Source organism: Trachypithecus francoisi, unplaced genomic scaffold (genome assembly GCF_009764315.1).
Source record: "Trachypithecus francoisi isolate TF-2019V2 unplaced genomic scaffold, Tfra_2.0 Lachesis_group16, whole genome shotgun sequence".
NCBI lineage: Eukaryota > Metazoa > Chordata > Mammalia > Primates > Cercopithecidae > Trachypithecus > Trachypithecus francoisi.
In genome coordinates, this window is record NW_022681461.1 from 27,518,495 (window position 1) to 27,538,219 (window position 19,725).

Below are 19,725 nucleotides of genomic sequence, written 5' to 3' on the forward strand. Positions count from 1 at the left end.
AAGAAGCTCCTGCACTCTGGACTCTTCCAGACCTCGCCCCGTATTTTGCTAATCATCTGAACCTTCTGTAGAATCCTTTATAATATACGGGTAAACCTAAGTGCTTCCCTGAGTTTCATGAACCATCCTAGCAAATAACTGAACCAAGAAAGGGGTCCTGAGAACCTCAATTTACAGCTGGTTGGTCAAAAGTACAGGGCACAATCTAAGACTTGCAAATGGCTTATGAAGTGGAGGGCAGTCCTGTATGACTGAGCCCCTAACTATGGCTCCTGCACTAATTTTTGGTTAGTGTCAGAATTGAACTGAATTGCAGGGTGTGGGGAAAAAACCGACACATCTGGTGCAGAAGTGTTCTGTGCTGTGTTGAGTTTGAGAACAGCAAAAACAAGTTTGGTTTTTCCTGTCTCTTAAAATATCCCACACTTAATTAAACTGCCACTTTTATAGTAAGTTCTCATGTACATTTAGATCTGTTCCTGGTTTCTACATTCTGCTCCTCTCATCTTCTATACCAGTATCACACTTATTTTAAATCAACAACTTTACAGTATACTTCAACATGTGGTAGACAAATCTTATTTACAACTTTGCTTTTTAAAAATCTTGGGTTTTCTGGCACATTTATTCTTCAAGATGAAGTTGAGAATCAACTTATAAACTTACCTGTTGAGACTCTCATTGTATCAAATGTATGTATTAATTTAGAAAGGATTGACCTTTTTTTTGTTGTTTTTTTGCAGACAGAGTCTCACTCTGACACTCAGGCTGGAGTGCGGTGGCACAATCATGGCTCACTACATCTTCTACCTCCCCAGGCACAGGTGATTTTCTCACCTCAGTTTCCTGAGTCTATAGATGCGCATCACTAGGCCTGGCTAATTTTTGTATTTTTTGTAGAGATGGGGTTTTGCCATGTTGCTCAGGCTGGTCTCCAACTGCTGGACTCAAGCAATCACTTGCCTTGGCTACCCACAGTGCTGGGATTACATGTATGAGCCACTGCACCTGGTCTGACATGTTAATAATAATATGTTAATAATGTTAACATATTAATAATGTTAATAATGTTAATAATGACATTAACTTTATGTTTCTAGGAACATATCACTCGTCTCCATTTCTTCAGGTCTTGATTTTATATTCTTCAGTAAAATTTTATCATATTTTAATAAGTTGGGTATTTTAAAATTTTCTTTTTACTTCCATGTGTATCTTTCCCATCTCTATAAAAATAAACACTTTGATTGAATTTTTATAAAAGATCGTTTCCTCATCTCATATCAAATGGTAGGGCTATCAGATAATCTTTAAAGGCTTTTCAGCTCAAAAATGCCACAACTTTCCACTAATATTCCAAAAGCAACAGTCTCTAAAAAATCACCTAAACAATGTGCATATTTACGTGTAAAGGATTAAAATTATATATACCAAGGACGGTCAACTGGTTTCATCATAAATATCAATTCTAGTCCATCAAAAATAGCTGCCTAGAATGGCCAATTGAGAATATCCAAGCTCAAGGGAAAAGAATACCATGACGAATTACTGGTGTCATAAGGGAGAAAATAAAAAATGGTGGCACAAGTACCAAGTCCTTGTCATACATAAGATTCACCAAACTATTAACAGTAGTTATTTACAGAATTAGGAATAATGGCAAGGCGGCTTTTATTTTCAACATTATACACTTCTACATTGTTCACATTTTTTAAAAACAAGCAACTATTACTTTCAAGATCAGCCAAAAAAAAAAAAACCAAAAACCAAAAACCAAAACCCAGATACTTTAAATTTGTGAAAAACATTGCAACTTCATCATGACTACTTAATAGAAGTATAGTTCTATTTCATTACCTGCTATAAACTTATTTCCCTGATAATTTTTTTTCAATAAAACTCTCACAAGTTTTTTTTTTCTTTTTGAGACGGAGTCTTGCTCTGTCGCCCGGGCTGGAGTGCAGTGGCGCGATCTCCGCTCACTGCAAGCTCCGCCTCCTGGGTTTACGCCATTCTCCTGCCTCAGCCTCCCGAGTAGCTGGGACTACAGGCGCCCGCCATCTCGCCCGGCTAGTATTTTTTAGTAGAGACGGGGTTTCACCGTGTAGACCAGGATGGTCTCGATCTCCTGACCTCATGATCCACCCGTCTCGGCCTCCCAAAGTGCTGGGATTACAGGCTTGAGCCACCGCGCCCGGCCACAAGTTTTTTTTGTTTTTGTTTTTGTTTTTTTTAGGGGGGCAGAGTCTAGCTCTGTCTCCCAGGCTGGGGTGCAGTGGCACCATCTCAGCTCACTGTAACCTTTGCCTCCCAGGTTCCAGCAATTCTCCTGCCTCAGACTCCCCAGTAGCTGGGATTACAGGCATGCACCACCATGCCTAGATAATTTTTCTATTTTTAGGAGAAACGGGGCTTCCTCATGTTGGCCAGGCTGGTCTCCAACTCCTGATCTCAGGTGATCTACCCACCTCAGCCTCCCCAAAGTGCTCAGATTACAGGAGTGAGCCACCACAGATGGCCTACAATTTAAGTTTTAAAAATATATTTTTTAAACCACTTACTTATCTGGATTAAGTATTCTTTAAATATTATTTCCAATATTTATGCCATAATACTATATTAATACTCTTTTCTAATCATCAGAAAAACATGAATATAAACTAAGAATTTTATAGGAAAAAGAAGTTTTAGCACTTTTAACACTTACAATTCAATTTCAACCATGCCTCTGGAACATCCTCTCTTCACAAAAAAACCAACCTAAGACATAAAAAAGAAAGTGAGCTGTGTAATGACATTCCCAGGTTAACAATCCGAGATTTAGCAGTCCTTATTATTTGTCAAATCAAGATTTTTTTCAGGTACCACTTATATGTGCACTCCTGTCACTTTCTAAGGTATCCCTCCCAGATCTGGGTTCCTCCATTGTTCCCTCCCACAAATAACAATAATAATAATATTAGGTAAAATTTATTGAACTCCTATGCACTCCATAGCCTCTTACAAACTTCGTGACAAAGCCAGTAAGTGCCAGAAAAAGGATTTGAACCCAGGAAATCTGGCTCCACAGCCTGTGTACTTGGCCACTATATTAAATGCCCAGAGAGAAGAGAAAATGCCTGTGGGAAAACAGGTCCTATAGTATAACCACTGAGCACTCAAACCTTCTTACTGCCATTGAAGACTTCCTACAGTCGCGCAGGTTAAATATTAACAACCATGCTAATATTACCTATCCTCTTAATGATATAATTGCCACCATGCATCGTTTTAAAAGGAGCAATATAATTGAAATTTACATGATAAAGTAGATATATCTGTGCCAGTTTCTATATGCTTATGAGTCTAAGCCCGAAAACAAAGTCTGAGCCTAAAAAAATCAGACTGGATCTTAAATCAGTCTATAAATAAGTGATAAATATTAAAAAAGGTAGAAAATACACCTTGCAAGTAACCTTTTTAATAGTGATGACAGTGATGACAAGAGCTAGCATTTACCATTTACTATATACTGTTGTGCTAAGCACTAAACATGTATTTTCTCATTTAACACTCATAAGCAACCTTTAAGTATATATTCATTTTATAGATGATAAAGCTGAGTTCCAGAAAGATGAAGAAAAAAAAAAAGCCTTATCTTCTAACCACCGGGTATAGCCTAATGCTTAAAAGTACAGATTTTAACATCTACTTATCTAGGTTCAAATCTCAACTCCATCACATACAAGTTGTTAGACATTCAACAGTTGCTTAACCTGCCTGTTTCCTCACAGGGAAACAAGGACATCTATGTAGGAATGCTATCTGCCTGTTAGCTTGCAAGAATTAAAATACTTGGTACCAATGAGGAGGAAAAAAAAAAGTCAGGAAGCAGTTCTTACTATAAAGTATCCATACAGATGGTGTAGAGTATGTTTTTGTTATATTTTTATATTAGCATTTAAACAAAAATACATTAAATATTCTTGCTGAGAACTTGGGCATCCCATAAATACATCTGTGCACTCAAAGGGCTGCAACCTGTCATCTAGGAAACACTGCACTCCACAGCCTCCTTAAAAATCCTACCACTCGGCCGGGCGCGGTGGCTCAAGCCTGTAATCCCAGCACTTTGGGAGGCCGAGACGGGCGGATCACAAGGTCAGGAGATCTAGACCATCCTGGCGAACACGGTGAAACCCCGTCTCTACTAAAAAAAATACAAAAAACTAGCCGGGCGAGGTGGCGGGCGCCTGTAGTCCCAGCTACTCGGGAGGCTGAGGCGGGAGAATGGCGTAAACCCGGGAGGCGGAGCTTGCAGTGAGCTGAGATCCGGCCACTGCACTCCAGCCTGGGCAACAGAGCCAGACTCTGTCTCAAAAAAAAAAAAAAAAAATCCTGTCACTCAAGGATGAGAAGAGATGTGTTTTCATGACAAAAATCAACATGAAAAAGTTAGTAAAAATTGTTATAGCCAATTCATTCCTACTGTACAGCCCCTGGAGTACAATCCAACAGACCATTACAAAGAGATAGGGATTAAATGATCTGACAATTAAAAAACTATGTATCAATATTCATAAAAATCTCAGTTGGTCCTTGGATGCTATCTGTTCCAACTCTCCCATTTTTGAAATGAAGAAAAACTGGAGTCCAGATAATTGCTCAAGGTCACAAGGCTAGTTATTAACAGAGAAAAGTATCTTCTACCTAATAAATGTCTCCCATATAGCACTAAACACACATACACATTTTAAATAATTTATAATCTTAAGGGGAATTTGCTTCCATTTTGTAACCATCCATTAAATTTTAATTTTTTTGTTATTATTTCTATCTTAATAGTATTGTAGTCAGGATATGGTCTATGTGGTGTCCATTTTTTGAAATTTTTTGATACTTGCTTTATGACTCAGTATACAATTAACTTTTAGAAATGTTAACTTGTGCTTGAAAAGAATGCATAGTCTCCAATTGTTGGGCGTACTTTTTATAATATAGCCATTGGTTCAAGCTTAACTTTATTGTTCAAATCTTTTGTAGTCTGATCTTTTTATCTGATTGATCTACTATTATTGATAGCTCTCCCAGTACAGTTATGGATATGTTAACTGCTTGTTAGCATTCTGCAGATTCTGCCTACACCTTTTGGAGCTAGATTATAATGTGAGTTGGGAACTCAATTATCTTCTAGTGAATTAAAACTTTCGTCAGTGTTTAATGACCACTATTATCTCTAAAAAAGACTTTTTCCTCTAAAGTCTATCTTGCCTAGTATTAATCCAGCTACACCTACTTTCTTTTGTGTATTTGCCTGGCATGTATTTTTTTTCATCCTTTCACTCTTAACTTTTCTGTAACACTTTAATTTAGATATGCTTATTAAAAACAAAAGAGAACTAAACATTGTTTCATCTCTCCATTCTAACAGACTTTATAATTTAATGAGTTTAGATCATTTATAATTAGTGTGATTATATCTGCACGTATTTCTACCATCTCGTTTTGTGATTTTTATTTTATTTTTCTTGAGACAGAGTCTCGTTCTTGTTGCCCAGGCTGGAGTGCAACAGCGTGATCTTGGCTCACTATAACCTCCGCCTCCTGGGTTCAAGCAATTCTCTCGCCTCAGCCTCCCAAGTAGCTGGGATTACAGGCACCCGCCACCATGCCTAATTTTTGCAGTTTTAGTAGAGACAGGGTTTCACCATGTCGGCCAGATCCTGACCATGGCCTCACAAAGTGCTGGGATTATAGGCATGAGCTACCACATCCAGCCAACATTTTGCCATTTTTAATGATCTCATTTTTTGTATCTGTTTCTTATCTCCTCCTTCTCCTCCTTTCTCAAGACTCCCTCCCTGTTCGGGCAGTATTTTTCCGCCACCCACTCTCATGAATATGATTAAGTGCCCTACACAGGTGTACCATTTTTATCTTTTACACTGTATTTTTACTGTACCTTTTCTATATTTAGAGATGTTTACATAAGTACAATGTAGGCCATTGTGTTACAACTGTCCACAGTATCCAGTACAGTAAGTAACATGCTCTACAGGAGTGTAGTCTAGGAGCAATAGGCTACACCATATAGCCTAAGTGAATAGTAGGCTATACCATCTAGGTTTGTGTAAGTACTCTCTATTATGCTCACACAATGACAAATTGTCTAAAGATGCATTTTCTCAGAACATATCCCCATCATTAAGCAACATATGACTGGATTTTGTTTCTGCCCTTTCTAAATTTACTCCACGGTTCCACAAGCCAAGTGCTGCATTTAAAAAAAAAGGCATATTACATAATTTCTAGCATTTTAGGTGTAAGGGACTTGGAGAATCCTCTAGTATTATCGTCCAAAATACTTCTAGAAATGAAAATCTCCTTCCAGCTTCTTTACCTGCCAAATTTATTCCTTACATTCATGCACTATTAAGTTTGCTATACCCAAGGAACTGAGGTGTAGAAATTGATGTTACTAACAGCAATTAATAGTTCTGAATTTTCTTAAAAAGTAATTAAGTTAACTCACCTTATCCGCTCGTCCCATGAAAGCAGGTTTCCCAGCTAAACCAAGGCAAATGGCACACACAATGCTCGACTTCCCTGTTCCATTGGCTCCAATGATCATATTCAAGTGGGGTCCAGGAGATACTTCACAAATATCATATGTTCTGAATTATAAAGAGATGAAATTACTAAGGAGAGATACAAAATCACTTTTCCTTGCTTTACATTATCTATGAGATTCCTCAAATTCCTTTAAAAACTAGCTAACCTTGCAAATTTAATTTTTTAATAGGTTTTTAATAAACAACTTTAGAAAGAAAATCTATCAACAGAAGAAATGAAAAGGCAGTAATACATAACTAAAGAATATAATTTCATATAGTTTCTTCAAAAGTTTGCTGAAAAAAGTGAAGTTTGATCTTTGTTCTTTTTTTTAATAATTACAAAACACTGGACACTATATCAAAGATATTACACAAAATAACTTTAAAACAAATTTTATAGGAGAGGCCATGGCTTACCTTAAGTCTGAATTTTACATTCATATTTCTTTTAAATTATAATGCTTAATGGTTATTCATATTTTAATATTTCAAACAATCTAAGCAAATTTTTAATTACAAAACTGAAGACATATCTCAACCCAAAGGTTTCATTCTATTAACTTTTAAAAATTATTTTCCAAGCCAGGCACCATGGTATGTGCCTATAGTCCCAGCTATGAGGGAGGCTGAGGTCAGAGGACCAGTTGAGCCTAGGAGGTCAAGGCCAGCCTAGGTATCATAGAGACACACTGTCCTACAAAACAAACAAAATTTGAAAGTTGGCCGGGCGCAGTGGCTCAAGCCTGTAATCCCAGCACTTTGGGAGGCCGAGACGGGCGGATCACGAGGTCAGGAGATCGAGACCATCCTGGCTAACATGGCGAAACCCCGTCTCTACTAAAAAATACAAAAAAAAAAACTAGCCAGGCGAGGTGGCGGGCGCCTGTAGTCCCAGCTACTTGGGAGGCTGAGGCAGGAGAATGGCGTAAACCCAGGAGGCGGAGCTTGCAGTGAGCTGAGATCCGGCCACTGCACTCCAGCCCGGGTGACAGAGCGAGACTCCGTCTCAAAAAAAAAAAAAAAAAAGAAAAAATTGAAAGTTGTCTAGTACTCTAATTACAGTTAGCATCTAATCTTTATTAGTTACTAGTGACAATTATGACAAAATGTGAAACAAACTCTGACTCAGACATTCTTTTAACTCGCTTTTGAATACTCTTAATTTGAACCCATAAAAAGTGTCCTTTGTCCACAGCATTTCAGTTAACTCTCAGGAGCTGCCAACTAATTCCTCATGAATAAATGCTTAGCCTGCTATTCACCTGCTAAGTATATAAATAACTTAACCAAGCACACATTAATATTTTAAGAACTTAATGATTTTGAAATGTCAGGTGGTAATCAAAATACAGGTAGAAAAGAAGTATTTTCTGGTAGGTTTGCTAATCCCACACCTCTACACAGCATGTGCTACATCTTTTTAGCCATTTTGTTCTGCTAGTACCTGGGTCTCAAAAGAGCCCTTTATAATGGTTACAATAAAACCAGTTTGGGAACTTCAGAAATGTAGAAAATTACCTGACATAGACCTTCTTATTCTCAACACATGAAGCCCCATTCTTTAACACTTGGATTTCCTGTTGTGAAATCTCTGTGTGAATGTTATACTAAAACAACGATGTAACTTAAGAAAACTGAACAGAAAAAAGCATGAGAATTTCTGGCCTATAAAATATGCATCAATATTATAAATAGGGAGAGTAGCCAAAAACAAAGCTCCTGTTTTTTTTTTTTTTTTTTTTTTTTGGCAGGGGTTGGGCGGGGGGATTTTTCTTGCCTTCAGCTACCCAAATCAAGCCTCTGCACTGTTTAAAATCGTTCTTCTGACTCTATGATGTATTTATTGGGAATTCCCTTATTATGAGCTTCCTTTCCTCTGAGCTCCCTCTGAAAGAGCTATTGGTAAAGACCCACCCTCTTTTTTTTTTTTTTTTTGAGACGGAGTCTCGCTCTGTCGCCCGGGCTGGAGTGCAGTGGCCGGATCTCAGCTCACTGCAAGCTCCGCCTCCTGGGTTTACGCCATTCTCCTGCCTCAGCCTCCCGAGTAGCTGGGACTACAGGCGCCCGCCACCTCGCCCGGCTAGTTTTTTGTATTTTTTTAGTAGAGACGGGATTTCACAGTGTTAGCCAGGATGGTCTCGATCTCCTGACCTTGTGATCCGCCCGTCTCGGCCTCCCAAAGTGCTGGGATTACAGGCTTGAGCCACCGCGCCCGGCCAGGAGACCCACCCTCTTATCATTCCATATACTTCACGAGGTATCTCATGTATTCTCTATGGCCTCAATGATTCCTTCTTTCTCCAAGTCTTTGCATACTATCTACATGCTGAAAGTAGTCCAGATGACCTCTATATGCAATGATCAGCTCAATAATGCTATTTGAATGTCCCACAACAGTCAACTTATACTTAACACATTTAAAACTAAATCCACCATCTTTCCCATCCAAAACCACTATTGCGGTCTCTTAGTGAATGGTATTATCATTGACACCATTGCCCAAATCAGAAACCTCGGCATTAGTTTTGCATCATCTTTGGTTTTCATTGCTTTTGACTCCACGCAAACCACCACTCCATCATCCAATCAATCACTAAGTAATGCTGGTAGAACTGTAAATCTGATGTCACTTGTTAAAAAAGAAAAAGAAAAAGGAGGACCTATCATAGCCGAGTTTCATCTTTTTCTACTTTTTATCTCCCTTCCCTATTTTCTACCCAGACCTCTAAATTTTACCTATAATGTACTTCTTTCAGTTTTGTGACTGTAATTCCTTATTTCTCTTAAGTCTTTGCGCGTGTTATTCCTTCAGCCTCCAAGTCTCTCCCTCCACTCCCAACTCCATTTGACTTGGTTCACTCACTACTCTCTTCCAGGCCATTTAAATTATCTGACTACCCCTCTTATTTCCTTGCTAATTCTCTAAGCCCACCTTTCTCTACCTCTTGCCTAAAACTCAAAGGCCCCTCATTAAAATAAACAATAATATCTCACCAACCTCTGCACTTCCAGCTACTTTTTCTTTCTTCTCTTTGCATCCAAATTCTACTTTCTCACCCTCATTCATTCTTCTATGGCCTGCAAAGTTTTCTGCTTCCACTGCTTCATTAAAAGGTCAAAGATTCCCCAATTGCTAAATACAGTGGGATCTTTTCAACCCCGCTATCTGACTTCAATGTAGCAGGTGATATTTTTGAAACATTCTTTTTCAAAAATGGCTTCTCTGATAATTGTCTCCCACTGTTTTCATCTTACCTCCCTGAATAGTTCCTTCTGACTTTGAGTATTTCTTCGCTTCACCCTTAAAAGCAGGCATTCTCCCAAGACCCTGTACATGGTCTTCTAGTCCTTCAATTCATAATTCCTATTGAGCAATCATAACCAGTTCTGCAACTTCATCAATCACCTGTGTGCATGACTCCCAAATCTCTCATCTGTTCACACTTTCCTCTAAGCTCCAGACTCTTACATTCTGCCTATAAAACATCTCTCTTAGATACTCCAAAGGAAACTTCAAATCACAGGATCTAAGAGGCATTTATTATTCTCCTCAAACTGCTCTCTCTTCTGAACAGCATCTGACCAATTAGCTAAGGCAAACACGTGGGAAAAATGCTGCATTCCTCCCTTTCCCCCATGCCTCAATTACTCTGTAGCTGGATCCTGTCAAATCTCACTCCTTCACACTCTGATCATCTCTTGCCTTCGTAGTCTTTTTGCTTCCAATATTACACCCTTTCTAAATCATCCTCCACAGTGCTTCCAGAATAACATAAAACACATGTCATTCCCTGTTGAAAACACACCGTGGCTGCCTACAGGACGATGCTGGAACTTCTTAGCATAGTAAACATACAGGTCTCTCAATGGTTGCTTACCCGCTGTCCAAATACTCACTCACATCCTATACTCTTGCCTTACTAAAACACTTGACACTTTCTAAATATACCAAACTATTTCAGACAGTTCCTTCTGTCTTCAATGCTCTTCACTTCTTTTAAGACTTTCCTATCTTTTTAGGCGGGTGCAGTGGCTCATGCCTGTAATCCCAGCACTTTGGGAGGCCGAGGTGAGGTGCTCGAGCCCAGAAGTTCTCGACTAGCCTGGGCAACATGGTGAAACCCCATCTCTACAAAAAATTTTTAAAACAGCCAGGTAGGGTACGTGCCTATAGTCCCAGCTACTTGAAAGGCTGAGGTAGGAGGATCACTTGAGAAGGGGAGGTACAGGCTTCACTGAGCCCTGATCATGCCACTGAGCTCCAGAGTGGGCAACAGAGCAAGAACAAAGACTTTCATATCTTCTTTACAAAGCTCTTTCTCATACTCGTGGACAAAACTAACCACTTCATCCTTTGTGAAGGATCCTGATATATATGTTGTTACGGTATCTAACTCATTTGATTACATTTATCTTTCCTGATCTGGATTCAAATAGCAATGCAACTACTTAACAGCTGTGTAAAACTGGGCAAAACAACCTACTGAGCTTCTTTCCACAATGGAAATTATCAAGATAGAGTTGTTATTAAGAAAGAATGAGTGCACTGTGTACTCGGCACACAATAGGTGCTTGAAAACAAAAAAGGTAGTATTGTTAAAATACAATTCTGTTATCCTTATGCCACTATGTGGAAGTTTAAAAAAGACTTCCGGGGACACGGTGGCTCACGCCTATAATCACAGCACGACGGGAGGCCGAGGCGGCAGATCCCCTGAGGTCAAAAGTTCCAGATCAGCCTGGTCAGCATGGTGAAACCCCGTGTCTACTAAAAATACAAAAAAAAAAAAAAATAGCTGGGCGTGGTGGCGCGTGCCTGTAATCCCAGCTACTCGGTAAGCTAAGGCAGGAGAATCGCTTGAAACTGGGAGGCGGAGGTTGCAGTGGGCCAAGATTGCGCCACTACCCTCCAGCCCGGACGACAGTATGAGATTCCGTCTCAAAAACAAAAATTAGCCGGGCGTGGTGGCGCGCACCTGCAGTCCCAGCTATTCGGGAGGCTGACCCAGGAGCGTGAAACCGAGAGGCGGAAGTTGCAGTGGGCCGAAGTAGCGCCACAAAACTCCATTCAGCGTGGGCGATAAGAGCGAAACTCCGTCTCAAAAAAAAAAGACGACTTGGAACAGATTCACTGTGAGGTGCTAGGCAAATACATGACATATCTAAAACTTATTAAATTCTAAAGTGATAACTAGTTGTCTGAAGGAGAGAGGGAGGAACCAGAGAAGAAAGCTGGGTTTAGAGGAGTCAAGGGTTTGTAGGGAGATCCAACAATTGCCAGTAAGGTTTAATTTTTTGTACCTGTAACCTCCCATCTCAAACAACCTTTACCGTCTTACCTACTCCTCTGTGGCAAATGCCTACCCTAAGAATCTGCCATAGCATCACTACCACGCCGAATTAACTGCTGCCTTCTCGTAAATTCCCGGGGACAATACTTATGTGAATTACAGACCAGGGCCGCTATGGATCGCGACTCCCAGCGGGCAGAGACCTACTCCCTCGTACAACCACTACCTGCTACATGACGCTTTTGGAAAACCTTGGCGGACTAAATTTAAAAACCACATCACGTAAGGCACACATCTCCTACATCATACACGTCAATCTCCACAGCCTTCGTAGAAAAATCCTCATGGGAACCCCGGCACGAATTCAAGGCCAGACCCACAAGCCAGGTACACACCCACACGCCCACGCCCGCGCGCAGCCGGCGCCCCAGGGCCTGTTGGACCGCACGCCTCCACACCCGCGGCGCGGCCTCCCGGCCACTCACAGGAAGTTCTCCATCGAGATACGGACTATAGAGCCCTCCACGAAAGGCCCGGACGACTGCACCAGCGGCAGCTGCGGGGCCGCATTCTTCCTCTTGCTCGGGACCTCCGACGAAGGGTCTCTCGGGAGAGCTCTCTTGGAAGCCTGGGGGCTTGTAGTTGACGTCTTCTTGCTCGGAGTCGCCATCCTGGCTTCCTCAGCGCCCCACAGCGACTTCCGTTCCCACCGTCCGGCAGCCGAGGCGCCCAAGCGCCCCAGCGCCCGGCTCCCGCGCGAAGTGCCGCGAACTGCTCCCGCGCGCTCGCTCCCGCGATCTCGCGCCGCGCCTGCGCAGTTCAAGTCCGGCAGCGTCAACAGGCCCACCCGGCGCCTCCCGCGGTCGGCCGCGCCGAACTAGGGCCGGACTGAGGGCGGAGCAGCAGACGGGACTGAGTGGGGACCTCGAGGGACGTGGCAACGGGAGTTTTTTCTCTGTATATTTCAGCATTCAGATCCTTTTTTGTTTTTTTCACTCAGGAAAAGATGTCAATTACATTTAGTATTTTGAAAGCCACTTTATTGCTTCCTGAGCCTCAGTCATGTGTGGTGGGAGGCTGCTGTGGGGGGGCACCTGGGGCGTCCAGGGCCGTCAAGGCCAGGGGTACGTTAGGCCCTGCTTGCTCCCACCCCTTCCAGGTGCCTGCCTGAGAGCTCCCGGGCACGCCCATCCTTGGCTCTTCGTCCTCTTGGTTTTCTTCCTCGTTGCTTCAAATCAGGTCCCTGTCTCAAAACCCCGAAAAAGAAATACTCTCACTAAAAATACAAAAACTAGCCGGGCGAGGTGGCGGGCGCCTGTAGTCCCAGCTACTCGGGAGGCTGAGGCAGGAGAATGGCGTAAACCCGGGAGGCGGAGCTTGCAGTGAGCTGAGATCTGGCCACTGCACTCCAGTCCGGGCGACAGAGCGAGACTCCGCCTCAAAAAAAAAAAAAAGAAATACTCTTAAATGACTCTGCCCGAGGCTCCGTGAAGGCATCGTGCTAGGCGTTCTCAAACTCGTGAAACGATTACACTGCACAGGTTATCCTCATTGCTTCTCTGCTCCTTGCCTCCTAATTCTCTGGTTAAACTTCCGCCCCCGAGGTTTCTAGAAACCCCTGAGCTAGAATGCGCAGCCTAATTTCATTAACAGGGTGGGTCTGGTTCAGTCTGTTCACATTCATCTAGTAAGCCCTTGCATTAAAGAGCAGGCGGCGCACCGAGGCCTGCTTGGATCTTCTTTCCTTCAACTAATAATGAGTGTCTAAACTACAAGAAACTGGAGCCGTGGCAGTTTAGGAGCCTGCCAAGGTTGCATCCCTGGAAACTTATTTTCTATTGTGGGAGACAGGAAAAGAACAAGTGAATCAACTGAAATTAAAAAATTCAAACTTAAAGCTGTTGGAACTTTATATTATTCTGAGCCTTGCGAAGAATGTGGCTACGGGGCCTGAGTCCTTTGGCGTACAACTGCAATGTCTGCCTTGTTTTTTCCTATAAATAATCAGGAAGACCAAACAGAGACAGAGGTAAGACCCCCTCAGATCACTACCCCTCTTCATAAATTAATATAGTTATCCTCCTTGGAATGTAGATATCTGTAACTAATCTAATCACTGTGTTTTATGCATTGGTCTTGCATTGAAAATGTTGAACTCCTGCTGAACCTTCTCTCTTTCTGCCTATGTAAATAAAACCTTAACTACTCTTTGGAACATTGACCTTATTTGTTTGGAGTTGGTGTTTCCAGGTGGCTGTCTTCAAGCGCGTTAGAATAAACTCTATACTTAATGTTATTTTATAAATTTCACTACTTAAGGTTGACACAACAAATGATGAGGATAATTTCAGACTGTGACAGGTGTTAGGAAGAAAACAAAATGAACCTGATGGGTCGGAGGTACAGAAGGTCTCTTAGAGGTGGTGATGTTTAAGATAAACCCTGAAGGACAAGAGAAAACTGTGACATCTGAGAAAAGAGCACCCCAGGCAAAAGAATTTTGCTGGAACATTCCAGTAAGGACGAAAGCTCTGAGGTGGGAAGGCCCGTGTGGCTGCAGAGCAGTGAACAAGGTTGCATAACAGAACCTTGTCCATCGTGGAAAAGCCTGAATTTTATTTTTAAAGCCGTGGAAAGCCATTGCATAGTTTTAAGCAGGAGAGGGCCATGATCTGATTAAAGCTTTTAATTTATTTTTTATTTTTTTATTTGATTTTTTTGAGACAGTCTCACCCAGTTGCCCAGGCTGGAGTGCAGTAGTGCCACCTCAGCTCACTGCAACCACTGCCTCCCTGGTTCAAGCGATTCACCTGCCTCAACCTCCTGAGTAGCTGGGATTACAGGCGCATGCTACCATGTCTGGCTATTTTTTGTATTTTCACTAGAGACGGGGGTTTCACCATTTTGACCAGGCTGGTCTATAACTCCTGACCTCGAGTGATCCGCCCTCCTCAGCATCCCGAAGTGCTGGCATTACAGGCATGAACCACAGTGCCTGGCCTTAAACTTTTAAAATAATCATTCTGGTTGCTGCGTGGAAAATGGATTAGAGGGGACCGAATGTGGAAGTGGAAGGCCACTTAGAAAGCTGTTACAGTAGAACCCTGATTCCTGACTCCTACAACAAAGCTCCTTTTCCAGGTCCCTGCTTCTTCCTCTCACACAAGGACTCTGCTCTCTCCAAAAGTTATAACAGAAAAAAAAATAGAGTAAGTAAAAAGCACATGAACTTGTAGTTACCGGAAATTTTCTTAAATGCAAATGAAAATGAGAGAGATGGAAAGGAAAATCATTGAAAAAATTCAGACTGCAGAAGCAGCCTGCCTGAAAAGTCACAGCAACAGGCAAAAAATAAAACAACCTTGGGAAAACCTCAGGTTGCACCTGGACAGATAAACAGCTTTAAACACAGATAAACAAGCACAGAAGGAGTGGGGGAGTCTCGACTTCATACTCATACAATGGGCCCCAGTAAAAACTGTGGGCCTTAATAAGTAAGTACATTCCTTTCCCTTTAGACACACTAAGATAGGGAAGCTAGAAACTTATGCAGGGAGGGTGGGGGGAGGCCTGCAGCTGCAAAAAAATGTTTGGGAACAGACACAGAAACTTAAGCGACACAAAGTACAGAGCAACACAAACTAAAAGCCTGCTTATGTGATCAAGGAATTGGGTAAAGGCTGATAGAAACTCTGCTCTATGCTGATAGCACACCTGGTCCCAACTAAATCTTCAGGCCCTAGGAAAATAAGACACCCTCTCCTCACTAGTCCGTTTATAAAAACCCTGATGTTTTTACAACAACTTGATAGTCCACTCAGACTGCCCTCTCCAATGCAGAGAGGAGCTTTTCTTTCTTTCACTCTAATAACTTTTGCTCCAACACCACCTTTGTGTCCATGTTCCTTAATTTTCTTGGACATAAGGACAAAGAACCCAGGGTACTAATTCAGACAATGACAAACTGCTACGTTAAGGTGCATTGGTGAGACTGCAACAAAAATAAAGAATAATTTTTAAACTGTTCAAATGGCGGGCAGTAATGAAAAAACTCAGTGCTCAGGAGAGCACAATACTGTCCTTCACTGCATTGCTAGCATGAATTTTTTGGAAAGTAAAGGTTCTGCTTCAAGAACTAGAAAAGTCAGATTGTTTGATGAAGTAATTACATTTAGGGGAGTCTACCCTGATAAATAAGAATTATAGACATTAGTAATGGGAGCTGAGGGCAGGGAGCTATTCATCACTTTTGTATCAATGATCAGCCCTTTTTTTCTTCCTTTTTTTGGCAATCAATAGCAACATTTATTTCCTAGATCCCCCAGGAGAGGGGTAAGGAGCCAAGAAATCCCACATTATAAGATTTGCAGCCTCTGAAGTAACTGTGTGAATAGCATGATTAAATAATTTCAGGTTTTCTATGTCTTCTTGAGTCAGTTTTAAAATAAATGAAAATGTTCTGTTAATCTTACTTTATGAACATATGTGAAAATATCTAGCAGTGTCCAAAAAAAAAAAAAATAACATGACCTGAGTTCACTGAAGGACTTCAAGTTTGATTAAATACAAGCAAGTCAAATCAATTAATGTAATTCTTTATATGAAAAGATTAAAGACGAGATTAAAGGAGAAAAAGCATTCAATTTTTTTAAAGCAAGGCTATTATATTATATACATTATATATATATTCAGAATGGGAGAAGGAGTTGGAGTCCAGCCTGGGCAACATGGCAAATATATATATATATAATGTATATTATATAATATATAATATGCATTATTTATTATACATACTATAAATATATAATTTCAATAGCCTTTGAGGTACAAATAGCTTTTTATTACATGCATGTATTGTACAGTGGTGACATCTGAGATTTTAGTGCACTCATCACCTGAGTAGTGTACATTGTACCCAATATGCAGTTTGTCACCAGGCTGGAGTGCAGTGGCACGATCACAGCTCACTGTAGCCTCAACCTCCTGAGCTTAAGCAGTCCTCCCACCTCAGCCCCCACAAGTAGCTGGGACTACAGGCTTGTGCCACCACGCCTGGCTAATTTTTTTGTATTTTTTGTAGAGACGGAGTTTTGCCATGTTGCCCAGGCTGGTCTCCAGTTCCTTTTTTTTTTTTTTTTTTTTTTTTTTTTTGAGACGGAGTCTCGCTCTGCCGCCAGGCTGGAGTGCAGTGGCCGGGTCTCAGCTCACTGCAAGCTCCGCCTCCTGGGTTTACGCCATTCTCCTGCCTCAGCTCCCAAGCAGCTGGGACTACAGGCGCCCGCCATGTCGCCCGGCTAGTTTTTTGTATTTTTTAGTAGAGACGGGGTTTCACCATGTTAGCCAGGATGGTCTCGATCTCCTGACCTCGTGATCCGCCCGTCTCGGCCTCCCAAAGTGCTGGGATTACAGGCTTGAGCCACCGCGCCCGGCCTCCAGTTCCTAAGTTAAAGTGATCTGCCTGCCTCGGCCTCCCAAAATGCTAGGATTACAGGCATGAGCCACTGTGCCCAGCCTATATGCAGCTTTTTATCCCTCACCTCTCTCCCACTCTCCTCTTTCTGAGTCTCCGAAGTTCATTTTACCACTCTGCATGCTTTTGCATACCGGTACCTTAGCTCCCACTTATAAGTGAGAACACACTGTATTTGAGTTTCCATTACTGAGTTAATTCACTTAGAGTAATGGCCTCCAGCTCCATCCAAGTTGCTGCAAAAGACATTATTTTGTTCTTTCTTATGCTGAATAGTATTCCATGGCGTATATATACCACATTTTATTTTTCCAATCATTGATTGATAGACACTTAGGTTGGTTCCATATCTTTGCAATTGTGAACATTCAATAATTTTCAACACACATTCATGGTTAATATTTCTAGGAAACTATGCATAGAAGAAAACTTTCTTTAACCAGTAAAAGGCAACTTCAAAAACATTCAGTAAACTCATATTCAGTGATGAATTTTTTTTTTTTTTTTTTTGAGATGGAGCCTCGCTCTGTCGCCCAGGCTGGAGTGCAGCGGCGCAGTCTTGGCTCACTGCAAGCTCTGCCTCCCGGGTTCATGCCATTCTCCTGCCTCAGCCTCCGGAGTAGCTGGGACTACAGGTGCCCGCCACCATGCCCGGCTAATTTTGGTTTTTTTTGTATTTTTAGTAGAGACGGGGTTTCACTGTGTTTGCCAGGATGGTCTCGATCTCCTGACCTTGTGATCCGCCCACCTCGGCCTCCCAAAGTGCTGGGATTACAGGCGTGAGCCACCGCACCCGGCCAGTGACGAATTTTTTAGAAATATTTTCTTTAGTTTAGGAACGTTAAGGATGATACTATCACTGCTTCTGTTGAGCACTGCATTGAATATCTTAGCCTGCCAAATAAATGAAGAACATAGGATAGAAGAGTTGAAAAGGAAAACCCAGGCTTGGCATGGTGACTCACACCGGTAACCTCACACTTTGGGAGGCCAAGGTGGGCAGATTACCTGAGGTCAAGAGTTTGAGACCAGCTTGGCCAACACGGTGGAACCCTGTCTCTACTAAAAATACAATAATTAGCCTGGCGCAGTGGCATGCTCCTGTGATCTCAGCTACTTGGGAGGCTGAGTTAGGAGAACTGTTTGAACCTGGGAGGTGGAGGTTGCAGTAAGACGAGATCTGGCCACTGCTCTCCAGCCTGGATGACAGAGCGAGACTCTGTCTCAAAAAAAAAAGGAAAAACCAAAACTTGTCTTGCTAAGAAGTCTGACCTAATAGCAAAAGAAAATTGTGGTAAGCAGAATAATGCTTCCTGCAAAGTTGTTCACATCCTAATCCTCTAAACCTAAGAATTTTCAGATCGATCTATATCATTTAAAACAAAGAGAAGCATAGTATATGGAATATTAGATAATTCCTATGAATCTGTAGAAAGAAACCACAAAACAAAACAATAAACAAAAAAACCCAGATAAGCCAGTAGGCAAATAGACAAAATAAGCATTTTTGCCCAAGGTGAAATGTGAATGGTCATGGAATATATGAAAATATACTCAATTTCATTAATACTTAGATAAATGCAAATTAAAACCTCCATGAAATACATTTTCACCATTATTAGGCAAAAATTAAAAAGTTGGACACTAGCAAGTTTTGGCACGTAAGTATATTGGTAAGGGTAGCGTGGATTAGTGCAGCCAGTGGGAAACAGTTTTTTATCATTTGGTAAGGTGTACATATCCTACAAATCAGCAATGTATATACTAGATATATAATCTAAAATTCTTTCACATGGGTACCTAGGTACCTATAAAAGAGTATTTTAGCACAGTGATTCACAGTAGCAAAAATCTAGAAACAACTCAAATATTTATCAACAGTAGAATGGATTCATAAACTGCAATATAATCATTTGAGGAAGTGCCATACCATAGTGAATATTAATTAACTACAGCTAGAAATTCAACATAACTGAATCTCAAAAGCATAATCTTAAGCAAAAAAAGATGAGTTATAGATGAATATATATACAATGATTTTATGTGAACATTCTTTTAAAAACCAAAACTAAACAATATATTGTTAGGATGCATATATGAGAGTTAGGACTACATGAGAAGAAGTTAAAAAAAAAAAAGATTAACATGAATTTTAAGAACGTGCTTACCTCTCTGGCAGAGGAAAGGATATGTGATTTGGGAGTAGTATACGGCTTCTAAATTGTTGGTAATGTTCTATTTCTCATGCTGTATCAATGTTACATGAGTGCTCATTTGATTACTATTCCTTAAAATATACATACATTTTATCTACACACTTTTACAGTTATGTTTCACGTAAAAGGTAAAACATTTTCAATGGGAAAAAAAG

At 41.1% G+C, this 19,725-nt stretch overlaps 1 protein-coding gene and 1 long non-coding RNA gene across 4 annotated transcripts in view; one reads left to right on the forward strand and one right to left on the reverse strand.

The window, feature by feature from the left end:
- Positions 1-12,694, reverse strand: part of SMC5 (structural maintenance of chromosomes 5) — a 103,831-nt gene extending 91,137 nt beyond the window's left edge. For all 3 annotated transcript variants that reach the window (XM_033237120.1, XM_033237119.1, XM_033237117.1), the window contains exons 1-3: positions 12,370-12,694; positions 6,512-6,653; positions 2,708-2,760 (exon numbers count right to left, since the gene is read on the reverse strand). In XM_033237120.1, coding sequence (XP_033093011.1) covers positions 2,708-2,760; positions 6,512-6,653; positions 12,370-12,554 — 380 coding nt within the window. In that variant the 5' untranslated portion in view covers positions 12,555-12,694. The remainder of the gene's footprint in view (positions 1-2,707; positions 2,761-6,511; positions 6,654-12,369) is intronic.
- A 655-nt stretch (positions 12,695-13,349) lies between these two features.
- Positions 13,350-19,725, forward strand: part of LOC117098487 — a 53,558-nt gene continuing 47,182 nt past the window's right edge. Inside the window, exon 1 of the long non-coding RNA XR_004443433.1 lies at positions 13,350-13,913. This is a non-coding gene — a long non-coding RNA (uncharacterized LOC117098487). The remainder of the gene's footprint in view (positions 13,914-19,725) is intronic.